Raw genomic sequence first — 21,640 nt, forward strand, 5'->3', positions numbered from 1 at the left:
GTAAGGTTTATTCCTCTCAGAGTCTTACTTTGTTCTCTCTATTGTTGATTGTCTTGATCACTGCCATTTAGAACCATTCCTGAGCTTTTCAAGGGAAAAGAACACAATGGTAAAATGTTGCCTATTGCATCTTTCTACTTCCAGTATGGTGCCCCTCTGCACCCACTATGCTGTTCTCAGTGAGTTTGAAAATGGATGCCAGTTAATAAGTCATCAACTCTTGTAGGGATAGTTACATTTTAACATTAGTTCCTTGAAGGCAAATAAATGTTCTGAGGATCTTAAAAAAAAAAAAAAAAAAAAAAAAAAAAAAAAAAAAAGCCTTTCTAATTAGAGTGCAGATTTTAAATATAGGAGAGATAATTTTAAGGAGAGTTCTTTCTGGTGTTCTGTAAATCAGCGATTCCAAAATCTATAGATTTTGGAACTTGCTACATACTATTGGTCTAGAATATCCTGAATCAATCTTTCTCCCATCCCAGAATGATGAAAAACTTATCCGGTTATCCCTGATGATTAGCTGTGTGTGCAAACTACTGTTTTAAACCACCATATTCTGTTCAAATTCCACCTGTTTCCAAAAGCCTTATCCAATATCAGCATCCCCTCAATTCTGTCTCCATAAGGAAGACTTAGAGTTACAAATCTGTGTTCCTAATACACCTTGGGAGTAAGTCTTTGTAGGACTAATGACTCTGCATTGTGATTAGAAATGTTGTATCCTTCTAACTCTTTAGACATGGACTCCTTAAGATTAGTCACCCTGAGTTGGTGCCTAATAAATGTCTATTGGATGGATGGATGGATGGATGGATGGATGGATGGATGGATGAATTAATACAGTTCACTGCCTATTTTGCCAGTTTTTTTTATAGCATGAAGGACACAATAGATTGAGAAAAACTCGTGTATAGGTTATCTAAATGAGAGAAAACACTAAGGTAAGCAACATAATTCAAAGTTTGAACTGAAGTTTGACAGATACATTTTTCTTATACATATTCTTTACCCCTAAGTTGTTGTGGCATATTTTATCACTAGGTATTTCATGAAATTGGCAAGTTTGAATTTAAAACTCATGCTTGGTATCTTTTTCCTGTTATCACTATCTCTGAGTGAAGGAATGAGGGGAGAAGCCATAGAAATCTCTGAAATGTCATAAACTATGACAAATCAGTCATAGTCTATCAGTTGGAGAAAATAATGTTGCTGGTGAGATGCAGACCATGAAACCATCAAGAACCCACAAGCAAACCAATTTAGAGAAAAAAGCATGAAACAATTTCTTATCTCAGTTTGAGAGCAACACCTTTTCCAGGAGGTTTGTTATGTAACGTAGATCTACTTTCACTTTTTGGGGGCTGGCCAAGACTGAAAAGGGAAGTGCCAGCCCAGTGAAAGGAAGAATGTTCTTTTGATATTGCCAGCCATTACCAGATATGGGAATGCAAAAAAAGCCAGTTCTCCCAAGATTTATAGTTATGTCTAGCTTGTTGACTCAAGCAGTTTGGAAAAGCTTCAGAAATATAGTTCATCCAAACTAACCCAGACTCCAAATCTGTGAAGGGAAAAAAAAAGGTAGAAATTATATGCACATACATACTATTAGAGAAAATTCTTTTGATTCTAAATTTACAAAGATTCAAGAGTAAAAAAAAAAAAAAATACTGTGACCAACACACATAGGACTACCTAAGATGTGACAGACCATTCTGTTAAAAATAAATGTGCATGATTATTGTCCAATTACTTCTCTGGGTTTGCATGGCAAAAACTATAGCAGGCAAAGGACTAAGAAAATATTATGCTTCTAAATGAGTTAGAAGGAATATTTCATCCCTAAACTCAGAGAATCCATGAAAAAGTCACACAGGACCCTTGAAATTATAATTATATGTTCACCATATTCTCAGAATTTATATTATGTCTTTCTTGCAATGGTATATAATTTTATAGGCTCTCTTCACTGAGACATCAAAGTATTAGCTTAGCACCTGAAAGGACAATGAAATATTTGTTGAATAAACTGTATGTGTCAGGCCCTCTCTCAGGTTCTGGCAATATGCTGTTGAATAAAGCAAACAATTTCCCTACCCTAGGTCTCTACTTAGGTTCTATGAAGAGATACGGGTAATAAACAAGTAAAGAAATAAATACCAATGATAATGATGGATTGCAAAGAAAACTATCACAAGAAATGAGTAGAGGAGTGGAAAGGGGCAGAGAGTTAGGGATGCAAATAATTATTTCGACAAGACACATACTGTCCTAGGGCATTCAGGCAGCTATAACAAAATGCCATAAACTAGATGGCTTATAATCAACAGAAATTTATTTCTCACAGTTCTGGAGACTGGGAAGTCGAAAATCCAGGCACGGCCTGTTTTCTCATGGACGACACTTTCTCACTGAGTCCTTACATGGTGGAAGGGGTGACCTAGCTCGTGGGGTCCATTTTATAAGGGCACTAATCCCTTCATGCTCTAATCACCTTTCCAAGGCTGCACCTCCTAAGAGTATCACCTTGGGGGTTAAGATTTTTAATGAATGAATTTGGGAGGGACACAAACATTGGCCACAGCGCAGACCCAGAAACATCCATTTTGCTTTAAGATCATCAAAGTCATCAGTGACACAATTTTTTAAGATCAAATTTTGATCTTTGAAAATTCACTCACTAATATACATTTCACTGTTTCTTCTTTGTGGTAAATTTTTGAGGTATGAGAAGTCACCGTGGGGAGAGGTGGGTCGAAGAGGACATCAAAGAGTTGGCATCACTTTTATTTTACTTCTTATTTGTCCTAGTGAACATATTTGCAGAATAGATCTCATAATTGTGTGCACAATTAAATAGATACATAACAACTTTTAAAGGTTTTTGGTAATGAGCCTACAACTTCAGAGTATGAATGAGAGGACATTCAGTGCACTCTCCTATAAAAAACACTGCTTTGATTTTATATCCTGACTGAGGAAACAGGTGTTTTTGTGCCAGAATATCATGGTAACAATAAATGCTGAAGTGATGTTTTTCAGTAATCTGTGAGTGTTTGGAGCCAGATTAAATAAATATTCCATCTACCTCTTAGCCCTGGCAGCCTAAAGAAGGCCTCCAAATGGATTTGTATGCACTGTGGTCTTTCACGGACTCTTACAGCATAAGAGCTCGATGGGGCATTTAATTGGTTCCAGTGAGTCAGTGCAACTGTCCAGATCCAAATAGTTTATGCCTTGTATTTGCAGTTAAAATAACTGTCAAATGCATCCTGTAAGGGTTTTTAATATCATCATGACCTCACGGGTCATGCAAGTTAATATTGGTTCAGGTGCTATTTTATTTATTCTTTCTAAAATCATCTGCACAGATTTTTTTAGATAAAAACTTTTAATACAATAAAATATCCTGTGCTTATATGATTCCTATGATATCCTGTGCTTATATGATTCCTATGATATCCAGATTAGTAACCCTGATGCTGGCTTCTCAGTTTGTTAATGGTCATGTTGCAGGCAGCATAATGAATTCTTGAAAGAAATTAAAGTTTTATCTTTGAAGACCGCCCATTAAACAAACAAAATAATTTATTTCTATACATCAGAAAATATGTACACATTAAAAGAAAATAATGCCATGCACTCACAAACTCAGTTGCTCATTATCATACAAACAGTGGGGAATAATCCAAAATGGTAGCCTGTGTGAAGGTCATTAGAATCTGGTTTAGATATGCATTCTAAGATTTTTCTTACTGAAGGTGACTCATACCTGGCCTGAAGACACCCACAGATGGGCTCAGAAGAGGGAAGGTGTGTGGAGCAAGTCAAATTGCCTAAATTTTTTGGTGAAAGTGAAACTAACAAGAGACATAAGTTATCTTTAGAGAATCTAAATATGTAGATACATCTAAATATGCATTATCTCCTCACTGTGGAAGCAACTAAATAAAAGTTGAAGACCAGGTGCTAAGTAGTAGATGAATTTTAGGCCAGTGAACAATTAAAGGCAAAGCATGTTATGAATGTAAGGGACCAAGAGTAGTTCATTTAAATGGATATGGAGGTTTTAAAATATGTTTCACCCAACACAACCTTTAAATCTACTTCCAACCTCTGTTGTTTAGAAAGCTTCCAGTGTTCTTAGATCTCTCTAACTAGTAATACACAACAATTAATAATGAACACAGTTGTAAAGTCTTGTATACCCCTAATTAGAGTTTCACTAGGAGATACTCTGTGATTTAGTATGAAATCTAGGACTTCTGCCTTTTCATTGTTTTTTTATGGTGTCATATAATGAAGATAGTGAGGATGATATTATAATAATTATTTCCAGCATAGTAAATGAGTTTACACTCATAAATATATTTCTTTATAACTCTGCTCTAGGTCATAAATACTTAAAGTACATGACAATTCAAAATACTTCTTATAATCTGTAGTTATTTAATAGCTTAAAAAATGGTTGAATTGATAAAATACATCTGCTCCTTTTTGCATAAATTATTTTAAGTATTTAGAAAAGTATGTGAGGGAGTCTGAAATAAGATATATAGAAAAGTGGCACACATCTAGAATAGTACATTATTTTTAACTCTCCTTTTTTGGGGGGGTGGGGGTGTGTTTTCTATGCAAGTGCTTAGCGTTATGTGCTGATGTGCTCTGGGACCATCCAAAACCCTTCTCAATACCACACCTTATTCTGGCAACTGAGCTGACAATTGTTATGGTCATCCAGTCGACCAATTCTCTATACCACCATTTCTGCGGTCCTACCTTAAGGTTATTAATAGTTTTCCTGGCCTAGTGTGTTGGGGGCTTACACCTGGAAACCCAGCACTTTGGGAAGCAGAGGCAGGTGGATCACCTGAAGTCAGGAGTTCGAGAGCAGCCTGGCCAACATGGCAGAAACCCATCTCTTTTAAAAAATACAAAAATTAGCTGGGCGCGGTGGCAGGCGCCTGTTATCCCAGCTACTCCGGAGGCTGAGGCAGGAGAATTGCTTGAACCCAAGAGGTGGAAGTTGCAGCGAGCAGAGATTGAGCCATTGCACTGCAGCCTGGGAGACAGAGCGAGAGACTGTGTCGGAAAAAAAAACAAAAAGAAAGTTTTTCTCTATTATAAATAGTCTGCACTCAATAACCTTGTGCTTAAACTATTCTAGGTAATTGACTTTAAAATAAACCAACACAAAATTAATATCTACTGATTTGAACCCAGAAGGTATACCTATTGAACTTGTTTTACTCCTGTAAAATGGGAAAGGAAAATGTGGAAAATATTTGCCCTCTCTTAGTCACTTACCTATCCGTTTCCCTCTTTTAATTTAAATTTATTGATGGCAAGTAATATGCCTTTAAACTTTTGCATTTACTTTGGGTCGAGAATTACTCCCTTCATGATAGTCAGTAAAAGTTGGAAGTTTTAAACTGAATATGCAATAGTTTTGAATATTCAGCACAGCAGCACCTGTTTTTGTCTCCACAAACCACCGTGCATGTGAAGAATTTCACTGGTCCTCTTACACACAGCATCTGCCAACAGGTGATGCATTTCTGGGGAGAGCAGCCTTGCTAGAGGGATTTTCTCTTACTAACATCCTCTTTCCAGATGTGTATTCCCTGTATGTCCTGAATTATGAGGTCCTGGAAGGCAATTGCAATCACTGAGAATGACATATCACACCTGGAATTTACCACTCTCCCCCCAACTATACAATCTCTTATAGTTAAATGTCAAATTTAAGTTTATTTCTAAAGGACTTAATTGTTTCTCTATATGGCCAAATACTAGTGCTGAATATTAGTTTAGCATAATGTTTAGCAGTTTAAATATATGTAGATGTGTAAAGATCCAACTAAACTATTTTATGATCAGACAATATTGACAAAATAATGGTATTTTGAGGATAGAATTAATGTTCCTATGTCATTTCATTATTTCTCTTCATATACATATCTCTGTCTAACCTTAAATCAATTATATTTTTAATAAATAAGTAAAGTCACTAGGCGAGACTAAGAGCCCTACATAGTATATTGTATATAAAAGAAAAAAGTACTACATTTTTTTAATAGTGGGCACTGCTATGCACTGTATATATGTTTATGAATAGCCATGCTCCTCATGTTATGATAAGGTTACATCCAAATAAACCCATTGTAAATTGAAAATGCAATTAATACACTTAAACTATTGAACATTTTAACGTAACCTGATCTTCATTAAACGTGCTCAGACACTTAACCACAGTTGTTCAGAATAATGTGACAAAAAGCCTGTTTTATAATAAAATGTTGAATATTTCATGTAGATTATCAAATACTATACTGAAAGTGAAAACAAAATGGTTGTATGGGTACTCAAAATATGGTTTCTACTGAATGGATATTATTTTCACACCATTATAAAGTAAAAACATTATAATTGAAGCATCGTAAGTCAGTGACCATCTATATATGTATATCTGTCCATATACATATATATATGTGTGTCCACATGTGCTTTACAGTTTATTAAATCAAACCTATGTCTACAACTAAATATCTAAAGTATACTTTTAGTTTAATGTTGTAAATTTATTATTATTAACTCTCCTATTTACCAGTTTAATGCAAAGTTTTTTGTACTTTCCTTCTACGGTATTTTAATGTTTTTAATTTTTGTTCTGTTTTAGTTAAGCTGAAAAGACCCCTCTGTTTGGGATGGTTTCAAAATTTTCATTGTTTGCCTGAGAAAAGCTCACTGAAGAGTTTGATGATAATGTGTTTTAAATGCCAATTAAACTATGTCATTTAGAATGACATAGTTTATATGTTACGATGGTATATTACTTAGGAACAAGCCTTCTCCTCAATCATATCAACAGTTACACATAATCAAATACTTAATATTTGTAATTATATCATCCTTGATTTTCTTGTGGCTGAGTTTTGGTTCCATAAAGAGTCAAAAAAATTCAAAGTATGGGTAATTTAATGTATCATCACAGTAGATTTTAGTTACTAGCTTTAAAAGTAACTATGAAAACGTATCTCTTGCATAAAGAAACCAAAGAAGGGAAAAATTTAAAAGATTTCAGTAAAAATCTTATTTTACTAATGATTACCAAGGTGTGTAATTGCCATTTATTTATATTTGAGCTGGAATAGTCACATAGTATAAATTGTATAAAGTAACCCAAACTTATTTATGGTGTAGGTCACTAATACATACTACAAAAGTGAAGAATTTCTGAGAACAATTTTAAGGCATAGGAAAAGAGCACTACTAAAATGAAATTCAAACACCACATGTGTGTTTAATGGCATCTAATAATAATAACTAACACTAATGTCAGGCACTTTTCTAAGTCCTTTAACATGTATTGACTTACTTAGTCTCCATAGCAGCCGGATAGGACGTGTACTATTATTGTCTCCAGCTCTCAGATAAAGACACTGAGGCTAAGATAAATTAAATAACTTACTCTAAGTAATGCAGTTAGCCAATAGAGATTTATACCCATGCTGTTTGAGGATTCAATGAGACATCTGATTTCTCAGAGAATATAGAAATTTAATCCTGGAAGTTAGTTTAGAGACTTTTCTCTCCAACTTTTCCCAAATGTATTATGTGATTAAATTCTGGGATAAAAACTTGTATAGTCTAATACATCAGAGAAAATGCAATATAATATTTCCCCCTTGACTCATGGATTTACAGTGCAAAGGGGCATAAGAAAGGATGAGAAGTCCTGAAGTGATCTGTTTCAATCAGTATTTGCCAGTCATTACTGATAAGAAATCTTTATTGTATCTCCCTTTCACAGTCCTTAGAATTTGTGTTCCTTAGAACACAAATTTTGAGAAAGTCTACTTTCTACTGCCTGACAGATAGAAAATTAAACCCAAAAATACCTTTGTGACCATGAAATCTTACCTCCCAATCATGTACATGTCCTAACTCACCCAGCTTTTAAATCAGTATGTAGGAATAACCGTTCTGCTATTTCAAGTTTCTTCTATATTTACTCTTATTTAACCATTTCAACAAGGAAAACATCATACAGTGAGGATCCATGGATAAAATAGATTGGTTATATTCTAGTTTATTTAATACAAATTACTCATAATACATATTTAATTTAATCAATGTTTAAACATTTTTGTTATTAACCATTCCATTTATCCTGAGGTATTTAACTTCTAAAAAGTTAGAGAAAAAAAAAAAAAGTAAACAAAAAACACCTAGAAAGTCTTGAGGTTCTAGAGAATCCATCTTTCAGCTGAGGACCATAGGCCATAAATACATTTCACCGTCATACCTTTCTTGCATGATGTTATGGAATTAATCATACGTACTTCAACAAAATGTTATATATTTTTTTCTAACCACTGCATATTTTGTCATTGCAGTTCCTCCTAAGATATATGACATCTCAAGTGATATGACCATCAATGAAGGAACCAACGTCACTCTTACTTGTTTGGCCACTGGGAAACCAGAGCCTTCCATTTCTTGGCGACACATCTCCCCATCAGGTAAAGTAGGAATGCATCGGTGGTGTTTGGGTTGTTCATTTTTCTCCTGTAACCTCACTTGTTCAGAACTTAACAGTCAATTTAATTTTTTGTATTTTATTCTTGTGGTAGGGAGAATACATTTATTTATTTATTTATTTATTTATTTATTTATTTATTTATGAGACAGAGTCTTACTCTGTCACCCAGGCTGCAGCTCAGTGGCGCAATCCATTCTCACTGCAACCTCCGCCTCCCAGGTTCAAGCAATTCTCCTGCCTCAGCCTCCTAAGTAGCTGGAATTATAGGATTGCACCACCACACCTGGCTACTTTTTTTTTTTTTTTTTGTATTTTTAGTATAGATGAGGTTTACCATGTTGGCCAGGTTGGTCTCGAAATCTTGGCCTCAAGTGATCTGCCCAACTTGGCCTCCCAGAGTGCTGGGATTACAGGCATGAGCCACCGCACCTGGCCAAAATGCGTATTTTTATACTTACTCTTCATACCTAAAGGCACTGCAGTTCATAAAAGTTAAATGGGCTGGGCACAGTGGCTCACTCCTGTAATCCCAGCACTTTAGGAGGCCGAGGCGGGCAGCTTATCTGAGGTCAGGAGCTCAAGACCTGCCTGGCCAACGTGGCGAAACCCCGTCTCCACTAAAAATACAAAAATTAGCCGTGTGTGGTGGTGCACGCCTGTAATCCCAACTACTCAGGAGGCTGAGGCAGGAGAATCATTTGAACCTAGGAGAAGGAGGTTGTAGTGAGCCGAGATCGCACCACTGCACTCCAGCCTGGGCACAGAGCAAGACCCTGTCTCAAAAACAAACAAACAAAAACCAATAGCAACAACAAAGCTAAATGAATACTTTTCAGTCAGAGTCCAGAATAGAACCTATGTCTCTTGATTCTTAGTCAAGGTTATTTTCACTTTCGTATGCTGGATAATCACCAATCAATAGACAAAAGGATCAAATGGAAATATCACAAGAGAAATGTCATCATTTAAATGTGTAAGGGATTTATTCGATCAGCATTCACATGTTGATAGGTCAGCATGAACTGCTAAAGTAATCAGGGGAGAATAAAGTTAATCAAATTATGAGTTTGCTGGGTCTGATTTCAAACTGCAGCTTACAATCAAAGATTTTGGAGTTAGAATTAAATTTTAGTGATGAGGGATCTAAAAATCCAAGAGTTTATGTAGCTTGTGGAGAACCGCATAGCCAATTGAAATGAAATATATAACATGTTTATAGGTTTCCAGTACTTCTGCTATAGTGCACATCCTCCCACAGAGATTATAAGTCAATTTTAGGAAGTCGATCAGAGTCATCATCAAAACAGGTCTGTTTTCAAAGTCACAATGCTAACAGAATTATCAAGTTGTGTGAAATTTAACTTTGAACTACATAGCTTTGGGTGCACCTGGAAGACAGCGTGATACTTTTAACAAATAGGACCCCACCTCATTTCAGATGAATGAAATTAGATTTTATTAGTTTCATATTTTTTTGTGAAAATAGCTTGAGCAAGGCTGGTGCAATGAAGCTGCTTTTAATGAAATCAGAAAGGCATATTTTATATAGGTGTAGAACGAGCACAATTGAAACATGTAATTTATCTGCTAATGTTTTCTTTAATATTACTTACCCTTAAGCGATTTTCAGTTTACTCATTTATGCAGTGTGTCTAATGAATCTTACCCACACCACATGCTTAGTATTGGTATTATGTGAGAAAAAAATCAATATATCTGCAATATATGTTTATACAATATGCATTATATCCCCTACAATATATCTGAAGTATGAGTGCGCTCTTGACTGCCAACACTTAACTCTCTAGAACCGCTAAAAAATCATGAAACTGATATGTGAGTGCTAAATTCATGGCAGGGCTCTCCATGGGGTATAAGTGCATCAAATTCAGAACAAGGAGTTATATACGTGTGTTCTTAAGACAAGTTCCTTATTCATCAAATCTGCCAATCCTTGTGCACATCTCTTAGCTGTGGTTACCACCAGCTAGTTTCTTACTTTCAAAAATTGCATGAAAATAATCCTCGACTATTGTGAGACTCAAAAAATACAATAGGCATAAAAGTGTTTTAAAAAGTAAAACTTAATATGTAAATGTAAAGCTGATTCTTAATCATCTTTCCAGGAGTTTAAATCTGATATGGTAATATAATTTTTGTAAGAGGGAAACACATAATCTCTATCTTCATATAATTTAAGATTAATATTATGGATTTAACTGTCCTGCTTTGCAGTGATTGTTATTATGCACATTCTTCTTTTATAAAGTGGTTGGATACATTTTAGTTTAATTAAATAGGAATGTTGGTTAGTGAAGTTATTAGAATAATGATAATGGATAACATCATGAAACTGAAACAAGACAGATTAGGTTTATAAGTTAAACTGTGCATAGATTTGTTTTTCTGATCCGGCCATACTGAGCAAATGAGTAAAAATAGCATAAATATTAACGATTATCCAATGAATAACTAGACTTGGAAGATATTTTTATAAACACTTACAATCATTTCAAATTATAATTTATTAATGATCTACCTTCAAATGCACAGCACCTAAAGGAAAAAGAAAACAACCCATGACACTGGAGTTCCTGCTTTAAGGAACATGTCCGATGATTCTATTAGCTTTTCTGACTTATTAATTTATATTTAAAAGCAAAATTCAAAATTATGAACTTCATTGTTCTCTTTGTATTTTGCATAAGAAACATTAATATTTTGCATGTTCTCAGCTCTTCTTTTGCTGTATCATGAAAGAAAATGTGTCCCAAAACAGCAGTTAACATGTGAACATGTTTAGTGTTAAAAGCAGATATAAAAATAAATAAATAAATGAAAACATATAGATATGCCTTATGTCAATATGAGAAGTAATGACTAGTTTTTGTATGTGTCTGATTGATTTAGGGTTTTTACCAATGCCTATTCTAATTCTTGCTGACTCACTCATGGTCAATTCCAGTTTTAAAAATCAGTAATAAATGGTTGGTCACAGGATGATAGCTCCATAGAGCTTCACCCCAATTTACAGAAAAATGAGGCTGTGTGTTCAACCACATCACAAACATCACTGGAGCCAGCTAGAGTTGTCATTCTACTTTTTAACTCTTGCAACTCAACTATACTTTCACCAAAAAAAAAAAAAAAAAAAAACCACCTTTCCTGAGATGTTTCTGGATATGTGAGCTTCCTTACAGTTCACCTTATCAATGATTATTTCTTTTTTCTATTCTATATTTGAGAATTAAATTCAAATTTATATTTTAAAAGGTTACAGAAATCAAACAGAGAATATTCTGTATCCTTTGCCCAGTTAGATTCATCGGGATTTTGTCAATTTGCTTCATCACTTTCTCTGTGGCTAGACTAAGTATATACATGTATATATTTCACTGAATCAGTTGAAAGCAAGTTGCATACATCTTGGCCTTTCTTATCTCTAGATTTTTTTTTTTATCTCTAGATATTTCAGCGTTCATTTCTGAAGAACAGACATTTTCTTTACATAGCCACAGTAATTTTTAATTTCAGTAAATTTAACATTGGTATCATACTTTTATTCAATCAATCATCCATATTCCAATTTGGTCAACTGATGCAATAGTCTTTTTTATAGAATACTTTTTTATCTAGTACAGAATCCAACCCAGAACTCTGTATTACAGGTAGTTGACATATCAGTTTAGGCTCCTCTAATTTAATTTTTCAGTCTTTGTCATTACTGAACATTGACCTTTTTTTTTTTTCAGCAATGTATATACTCCCCACCCTTCCTTGTTTTTTGGAGATGAAGTCTCACTCTGTCGCCCAGGCTGGAGTGCAGTGGTGTCCTCTTGGCTCCTTGCGACCCCCACCTCCTGGGTTTAAGTGATACTCCTGCCTCAGTCTCCCAACTAGCTGGGATTGCAAGCGTACGCCACCATGCCCAGCTAATTTTTGTATTCTGAGTGGAGATGGGGTTTCACCACATTGACCCCTTTTTAAATAGAATATTTCTCTTTTGTGGGTTGTCTCATATTTTCTCATGAGATTTCTAGTTATGTCCATACAGAAGTAAGTGAAGTTGTATCCTTCTCAGGGAATCAGATCCAGAGTCACATAAAATTCATGTGTCCCTCATTTGTGATGTTAATTTCAATTAATCAGTGTGTTGTCTGCTTTCCACACCATATAGTTTATTCCTTTCTCTTCCCTATGCTACCAATAAACAGTCTGGGAGGGATTTTAAGACCGTGACATCCAAATATCTGCTCTATGTCAACTCTGCCCTTAGATTTGACATTGTTGATGATTCTTTTGCACTCAGCCTTCACTCTGATGATCAAACTGATGATTTTTTCTAGATGCGGCAGTCCTTCTGCTTTTACTAGTTAGCACTTGACATTCTACTGTAGAATTCCCCTTTCTCCTATTTTTTTTTTTTTGCTTATTTATTTTTATGGCATGAACTTGTGGATTCACAATTTATTTATTTATTTATTTATTTATTTATTTATTTATTTTTTATTTTTTATTTTTTTTGAGATGAAGTCTCACTTTTGCCACCCAGGCTGGAGTGCAATGGCGCAATCTCGGCTCACCACAACCTCTGTCTCCCAGGTTCAAATGATTCTCCTGCCTCAACCTCCCAGGTAGCTGGGATTACAGGCATGTGCCACCATGCCTGGCTAATTTTGTACTTTTAGTAGAGAGAGGGTTTCTCCCTGTTGGCCAGGCTGGTCTCCATCTCCTGACCTCAGGTGATCCACCCACCTTGGCCTCCCATTTTTGTTTTATTATACTTTAAGTTCTGGGGTACATGTGCAGAATGTGCAATTTTGTTACATAGGTATATACACGCCATGGTGGTTTGCTGCACTCATCAACCCGTATTTCCCCTAATGCTATCCCTCCCCTAGTCCCCAGGCCCCTGACAGGCTCCAGTCTGTGATGTTCACCTCCCTGTGTCCATGTGTTCTCATTGTTCAACTCCCAATTATGAGTGAGAACATGCAGTGTTTGATTTTCTGTTCTTGTGTTAGTTTGCTGAGAATGATGGTTTCCAGCTTCATCTATGTCCCTGCAAAGGACATGAATTCATCTTTTTCATGGCTTCATAGTATTCCGTGGTGTATATGTGCCACATTTTCTTTATCCAGTCTATCACTGATGGAAATGTGGGTTGATTTCAAGTCTTTGCTATTGTGAATAGTGCCACAATAAACATACGTGTGCATGTGTCTTTATAGTAGAATGAATTATAATCCTTTGGGTGTATGTCCAGTAATGGGATTGCTGGGTCAAATGGTATTTCTGGTTCTAGATCCTTGAGGAATTGCCACACTGTCTTCCACAATGGTTGAACTAATTTACAGTCTCACCAACAGTGTAAAAGTGTTCCTATTTCTCCACATCCTCTCCAGCATCTGTTATTTCCTGACTTTTTAATGATTGCCATTCTAACTGGCATGAGATGGTATCTCATTGTGATTTTGATTTGCATTTTTGAAAATCTTTAATGTTTTTGTTGGTCAAATTGTCCCTAGTTTGACCAGTAGAAGTCACACTAAATCTGTCTCCTGTGTCCTTATGACATTAATCCATCATTTTCTTTACTTCTATGCTTTCTGGCATAAGAAAATACAATAGGCTTATCTTTTCTGCCTTACTTCTGGAATCAACCATTTCATTTAACTTTAATTGATTTTATACCATACACTTGGAGTTAGAATCATTATTTTTTGCTTTAAAAATGTAACTTTACTTAACTACTTTATAGTAAAATTATCAAAGACTCAGAAGTCTAGGCTACATCCTATGATACCACAATAAGACCTTAAATAACTTCAGGGTGAGGGATAGAAAAGATATTTTGTTTGGCTTTATCTAACAGGAAGCCTGGCACAGAGCTTGTAATCTGTGTGTACACAAAGAGTGCTAGAACTAATAAGAAAAATATTTATCTCAAGGAAAATATAGGAAGGTAGTTGTCCTATGACTAGAGATACAAGTAGGCTCATAGATCTTTACATGTGATCCTACTGCTTCTGCTCATCTATGACTGGTTCTTTATCTGTTTCAAAAATTTCAAGGTTTTCTCAAAATTCCTAGTATGAGGTGTATGATTTCATTTCTACCAGGAATTTACTTATGAGATGGTGCCAGTAGGGCCTAGTGATTAAGATAATGCATTTTGATTTCAGTTGAGTTTGAGATCCAGATCTTCCTCTTACCAAAAGTAACATCTTAGAAAAAAATGTTAACTTCCTTAGACTTCAAATACAAAATGGCAATAACAATTGTACCCAATTCACAGAATTGTTATATGAACAATAAATGGAATAGTATGCAACATTGGACAGAGTTTATGACTTACAAACATTTCATATTCTTAGCTGTTAACATACTTTTGAAATGTGTTTAAATTTTTGACCAGTGAATTAGTTTATTCTCATGCTGCTAATAAAGCCATACCCAAGACTGGGTAATTTCTTAAGGAAAGAGGTTTAATTGACTCATGGTTCCACAGGACTGGGGAGGCCTCAGGAAATTTACAATCATGGTGGAAGGGGAAGCAAAACTGTCCTTCACATGGTGGCATCAAAGAGAAGTGCCAAGCAAAATGGGGGGAAACTCCCTAGTAAAACCATCAGATTTCTTGACAACTCACTCACTATCATGAGTGCATCATGGAGGTAACCACCCTCACCATTCAATTACCTCCCACCAGGTCCTTTCCTACAACACATGGGGATTCTGGGAACTACAGTTTGTGATGAGATTTGGGCGAGGACACAGCCAAATCATATCAACCAGATAGAATTTGTAACTCTGTTCCTGAAATTAAGAGGCCTCTTTATGACTCTTGAAAATGTAATTCACAAAGCTGCTCACAAATGAAGTTACCATGAAGGTAAAAATCACTGTAAACTTCTGGAGAATATTGAAAAGTATACATGAGGCTTCAGATTTGAAAAATAAAGAAAAAATTAAAATTGTATTACATAGTATTGTATTAATAAGCCTAGAAACAGTAAGAAAAAATAAAAAAATTAAAGGAAAAAAATTTAAATTATAGATGTGTGTATTAGTCCATTCTCCCATTGCTGTAAAATACCAGAGACTGGGTAATTTGTGGAAAAAAAAAAAAGTTATATTGTTAAAAATGTTAATCACAGTTCTGTAAGCTGTACAGGAGGCATAACAGCTTCTGCTTCTGGGGAGGCCTCCGGAAACTAATAGTCATTGTGGAAAGTGAAGGGGAAGCAGGCATGTCTTACAATGCTGGAGCAGGAGAAAGGGGGTCAGGGGAGGTTCTACGCTCTTTTAAACAAGCAGATCTCCTGAGAATTCTATCATGAGAGCAGGACTAGGGCAATAGTGCTAAACTATTTATGAAAAATCACCCACTTGATCCTATCAGTTCCCACTATGCTCCACCTCCAACATTAGGGATTACAATTCACATGACACTTGAGCAAAGACACAGGTCCAAACCATATCATTCCTACACTGACACCTCCTAAAAATCTCATGTCCTACTCACTTTTTAAAATGCAATAATATCTTCTCAACAGTCCCCCAGAGTCTTAACCTTATTGCATCATTAACTTAAAAGTCCAAAGTTCAAAATTTCATCTAAGACAAGGCAAGTCCCTTCTGCCTATGCACTTGTAAAATCAAAAAGAAGTTAGTTACTTCCAAGATACAATGGAGTATAGGCATTGGGCAAATACTCCCATTCCAAAAGGGAGAAATCAGCCAAAAAAAAAAAAAAAAAAAAAAAAAGGAGGATACAGGCCCCATGCATTTCTGAAACCCAGCACTGCAGTCATTAAACCTTAGAACTTCAAAATAATCTCCTTTGACTCTATGTCTCACAGTCAGGGCACACTGATGCAAGGGCTGAGTTCCCAAGACCTTGGGCAGCTCTGCCCCTATGGCTTTGTAGGGGTCAGTCCTCATGGCTGCTCTCATGGGCTAATATTGAGTGCTTGCTGCTTTTCCAGGTGTAAGGTACAACCTGTCGGTGGATCTACCATTCTGGGGCCCTCTTCTCACAACTCCACTAGGTAATGCCCCAGTGGGGACTCTGTGTGGTGGCTCTGACCCCACATTTGCCCTCCATACTGCCCCAATAGAGTTATTCATGAAGGTTCCACCCCTGTAGTGGGCTTCTGCCTAGATGCCTGGATATCCAGGCTTTTCCATTCATCTTTTGAAATCTAAGCAGAGACTTCCAAGCCTCAACTCTTGTACTCTGTGCACCCACAGGCTTAACACCACATCACAGCTGCCAAGGGTTATGGCTTGCAGCCTCTGAAGCAGTGGCCTGAGCTTTATATGGGCCCCTTTGAGCCATGTCTGGAGCTGGAGTGTCTGGGATGCTGGGAGCTATGTCCTGAGACTGTGTAAGGCAGCTGGGCCCTGGTGGCCCACAAAACCATTCTTCCTTGGTAGGCCTCCAGGTCTGTGATGGGAGGGGCTGTCATGAACTTCTCTGAAATGCCTTTGAGGTCTTTTCCTCATTTTTCTATCAACCTTTGCCTTCTTTTTAATTATGCAAATTTCTGCAGCCATCTTGAATTGCTCCTCTGAAATGGGCTTTAGGTTTTTACCACATAGCCAAGCTGAAAATTTTCCAAACTTTTATGCTCTGCTTCCGTTTAAAATGTAAAAGTTCCAGTTTCAGGTCATTTTTTTGCCCACACATAGGAGCATATATTGTTAGAAGCAGCCAGGCTCCTTCTTGAACACTTGGCTACTGTAAACTTTCTTTTGCCAAATACCCTAAATCATCATTTTCAAGTTAAAAGTTCCACAGATTCCTAGAGTCTGGCTCTTTGCTAAAGTGTAGCAAAAGTGACCTTTACCCCAGTTCCCAATATGTTCCTCATTTCTATCTGAGACCCCATCAGCCTGGATTTCATTGTCCAGAGCACTATCAGCAAAACCATTCAACAAGTCTCTATGAAGTTCCAAATTTTCCCTCATCTTCCTGTCTTCTTTTGAGCCCTCCAAACTCTTCCAACCTCTTCCCATTACCCAGTTTCAAAGTCAATTCTACATTTTCAGGTATCATTATAGCAATGCCCTCCTCCTCAGTACCAATTTTCTATGTTAGTCCATTCTTGCACTGCTATAAGGAAATACCCAAGACTGCATAATTTATAAAGAAAGAAGTTTAATTGGCTCCTTATTCTGTAGGCTATACAGTAAGCATAGCAATTTCTGCTTCTGGAGAGGCCTTAGGAAAGTTACAGTCATGACAGAAGGCAAAGGGAAGGCCTGCACATGTTACAAGGACAAAGCAAGAGCAAGAGAAAGAAGGGGGAGGTTCTCCACTCTTTTAAACAACAAGATGTCATGAGAACTCTGTCATGAGAACAGCACTAAAGGGATGGTGCTAAGTTGTTTATGAAAAACTCCCCCCATGATCCGGTTACCTCCGACTAGGTCCACCTCCAACATTGAGGATTATAATTCCACATGAGATTGGGTGGGGATGCAGATCAAAACCATATCAAGGAGATAAAATATCTAGAAGCATATTGAAAGCCATTTAAAAATATTCACTTATTTGTGGCTACTTATTTTGATGTCTATTTCCAAGTTCATTTATTTCTATTCTTTGGTACCTGGAATATCCAGACATGTTCATCCTTTAGCCTTGTGGCTTTTATTAATTGACAAAGGTGTTACTGGCTCTGAAGCTAAACATGTGAGCAAGCACAACACTAGACTATATGTCTCAAACTCTTTTTTGTCTAATTTCCATATACTTAAAGTTTTGATAAGGCATTACTACACTATCATAGGCATTAAGGCTATTGCCTAACTCAAGATAAAGAACGCTCAATTTATGTTCTTTTTCTCATGCCATGTTTGAGATTCCTTTTCTTCCTATTTGGCAGGTCCTTATTTTATTAAATATTCTCTCTTATGTTTTTAACTTTTTCCTTTCTACTGACCCTATCCTGCTCACCTTTAGAAAGACTCAGGTCTCTTATTTCTTAAATAAATCACTCGACACTGCTCACTTTTGTTTAATAAACAGTCATTGATCACTTATAAAGGAGAATTCAAACTAGTGACTAAGGCATAGGGACAGAATCAGAATGCCATGATTTTAAGGACCCAAAAGATGAAAACCTTTTTAGGAATAGTGAGTAGTGAATAATGTCAATCAGGTCAAATAAGATACAAACAATATAGATACCTCTGGGGTAAGTATTTTCATGGTCAATGAGGCAATTCAGTGTCATAATGGGAGAGAAACAGAATATGGAAGATTGGAGTAAATGAAGAACTTAGATGTGGAGGCATATTAGATTGGTGCAAAAGTAATTGTAGTTTTAGATCATGAATTTTAAATCATTATAACTAGGCTCAAACACACTTTTATTAATCAAAATTTGAACCACTAAAATCAACACATTTTTGCCAATTAAAAATAAGCTTGTTTATTCTGCAGCATTAAAAAAAAAAAAAAAATCCTTGCTTTGGGAGTCAACAAATTATTGGAAAGCATTTTCTGCATCCTGCTTGTTGTGGAAGTGTTTTCCCTGCAAAAAGTTGTTGAGATGTTTGAAGTAGTGGTAGTCAGTTGGCAAGAGGTCAGGTAAATATGGCAAATGAGGCAAAATTGTGTAGCCCGATTCATTCAAGTTTTGAAGCATTGGTTGGGCAATGTGCAGTCAGGCGTTGTCCAGAGGATTGGGCCCGTTCTGTTGACCAATGCTGTCTCCAGGTGTCGCAGTTTTTAGTGCATCTCATTGATTTGCTGAGCATAGTTCTCAGTTGTAATGGTTTCGCTGGGATTCAGAAAACTGTAGTGAATCAGGCCGGCAGCCGACCACCAGTGATCATGCCCTTTTTTTGGTGCAAGTTTGGCTTTGGAAAGTGCTTTGGAGCTTCTTCTCGGTCCAACCACTGAGCTTGTCATCACCGGTTTTTGTATGCAATCCACTTTCCATCACACATCACAATCCAATTGAGAAATGGTTTGTTGTTGTTGCATAGAATAAGAGAAGATGACACTTCAAAACAACTATTTCTGATTTTTGGTCAGCTCATGAGGCACCCATTATCAAGCTTTTTTACCTTTCCAATTTGCTTCGAATGCAAAATGACCATAGAATAGTCAATGTGGAATTATTTGGCAACTTCTCATGTGGTTGTAAGAGGATCAGCTTTTATGATTGCTCTCATTTTGTCCTTGTCAACTTCCAATGGCCGGCCACTACACTCCTCATCTTCAAGGCTCTCATCTCCTTTGCAAAACTTCTTGAACCACCACTGCACTGTACATTCGTTAGCAGTTCCTGGGCCAAATGCCTTGTCGATGTTGCGAGTTGTCTCTGCTGCTTTATGACCCATTTTGAACTCGAATAAGAAAATCGCTTGGATTTGCTTTTTGTCTAACATCATTTCCATGGTCTAAAATAAACTGCAAGTAATAAGTCATTAGCAAAAAAAAAAAAAAAAAGACAGAATTTTTATTAAAATGATTTATAACATAACCACATTTATTTAAGCATGTATTCCAATATCAAACAGCAACTTCCAACAATGCAAAAACCACAATTACTTTTGCGCTCACCTAAAATAACTATGCATCCTACTAGTCAAGGTAGAAATTTGATTTTTCTACCTTTACATATGTTGTTTCTTTTACTAAGAGTATCTTTGTCCTTTTATTCAACTGACAAATTGCTATTTATTCTTCAGTTTTTCAAAAAATCATTCCTAAACATTCCAGGAAAAAATTGTGTGTTACTTCTTCCATAGTTATATAGTACTTCATGTCACCACTTTGTGGAATTAACTTTCTGAATTGTAATAATTATTTGTCTTTGGTCTCATGGGCCAGGGGACTCCTTTTGTTCAGAAATAATCTGTTCTTTATACTACACGGCTTAGCTCAAGGCTTGGCACAAAATAGGGACTCTGTAAACATTGCTGAACCAATGAATGCAATTCATTGTCTTTGTCTTTGATTCCTACATGGCTTCTAGGAACTACAGATTAAAATTGGGATGGAGATAATGAGGTATTCACACAAGCAAGTATTTTTTTTTTTTCCTGATGTTTTCTCACTTCCATAGCTTTAATATGGCTACACCCCCATTAACATAAAGCTCACACCAATCAATTTTAGCCAATATGGTTCAACTAACTTTTTCATTACCTTCCATACCATATGCAATGAGGGAGGTATTTTCATGTACTTATCTCATTTAACCCTCAAAACCAAACTCATTGTACAGATGAACATGATATGCAGAGTGTTTACATAAATTAACCCAAATAAATATAAATTATGTTTTACCTTCTACTTTGAAATAATTACAGACTCACAGGAAGTTCCAAAATTAGTACAAAGAGTTTCCATGTACCCTTCACTCAGTTTTTCCCAATAGGGCATGAAGATGAACAGATCATCTCTAGCACAAGGAGTCCCCTGTCCCTTGAGACCAAAGACAAATAAAGCCAGTTACTACTATTCAGGGGGTTAACTCCACACAAGTTGTGGCATAAAGTACTATGTAACTGTGGAAGGAGGACCCCCCAATTTTTGTATAACGTGTGTGACATCAAACTAGGAAATGGTCATTAGTGCAATGTTTGTGTATAGTTCTATACCATTTTATCACGAGTTAATTCATGTAGCCAGAACCAAAATCTAGATACAGGGCTATCCTGTCAGCACAAAAATCTTTCTTGTGTTCTCTCTTTATAGTTGCATGCATCCCTCCCCCATGCACCATGTCTAATCCCCTCTTTATTTTTACCATTTTTCTTTTTTCCTTCCTGGTGTTCTAAAGTTCGTTCTTTTATTGATTTATTTCTATGTACAGAACTTTTTTTGGCAATTCTTTTATGGCAGGTCAACTGAAGACAAACTTGGTTTTCTTCATTAAAGAATGTTTTGATTTCTCCTTTATCGCCAAATGATGTTTTGGCTTAGGATAGAATACTGACTTCAATCAAAGATGTCACTCATTATTTAACATTCTATTTTATAATTCTGTAATTTTGTCATTTATAGAATGCCATGTAAATGTACACTTACATGTAAGTGTACAAAGGTTATGTACTGCCATACAGTACATA

The 21,640-nt window shown here is 36.1% G+C and overlaps 1 protein-coding gene across 1 annotated transcript in view; it reads left to right on the top strand.

Moving 5' to 3' along the window:
• LOC105498385 (neuronal growth regulator 1) overlaps nucleotides 1-21,640 on the top strand; it is an 895,160-nt gene that overhangs the window by 494,840 nt on the left and 378,680 nt on the right. Inside the window, exon 3 of the mRNA XM_071091171.1 lies at nucleotides 8,397-8,522. Coding sequence (XP_070947272.1) covers nucleotides 8,397-8,522 — 126 coding nt within the window. The remainder of the gene's footprint in view (nucleotides 1-8,396; nucleotides 8,523-21,640) is intronic.

This window comes from Macaca nemestrina, chromosome 1 (genome assembly GCF_043159975.1).
Source record: "Macaca nemestrina isolate mMacNem1 chromosome 1, mMacNem.hap1, whole genome shotgun sequence".
Lineage (NCBI taxonomy): Eukaryota > Metazoa > Chordata > Mammalia > Primates > Cercopithecidae > Macaca > Macaca nemestrina.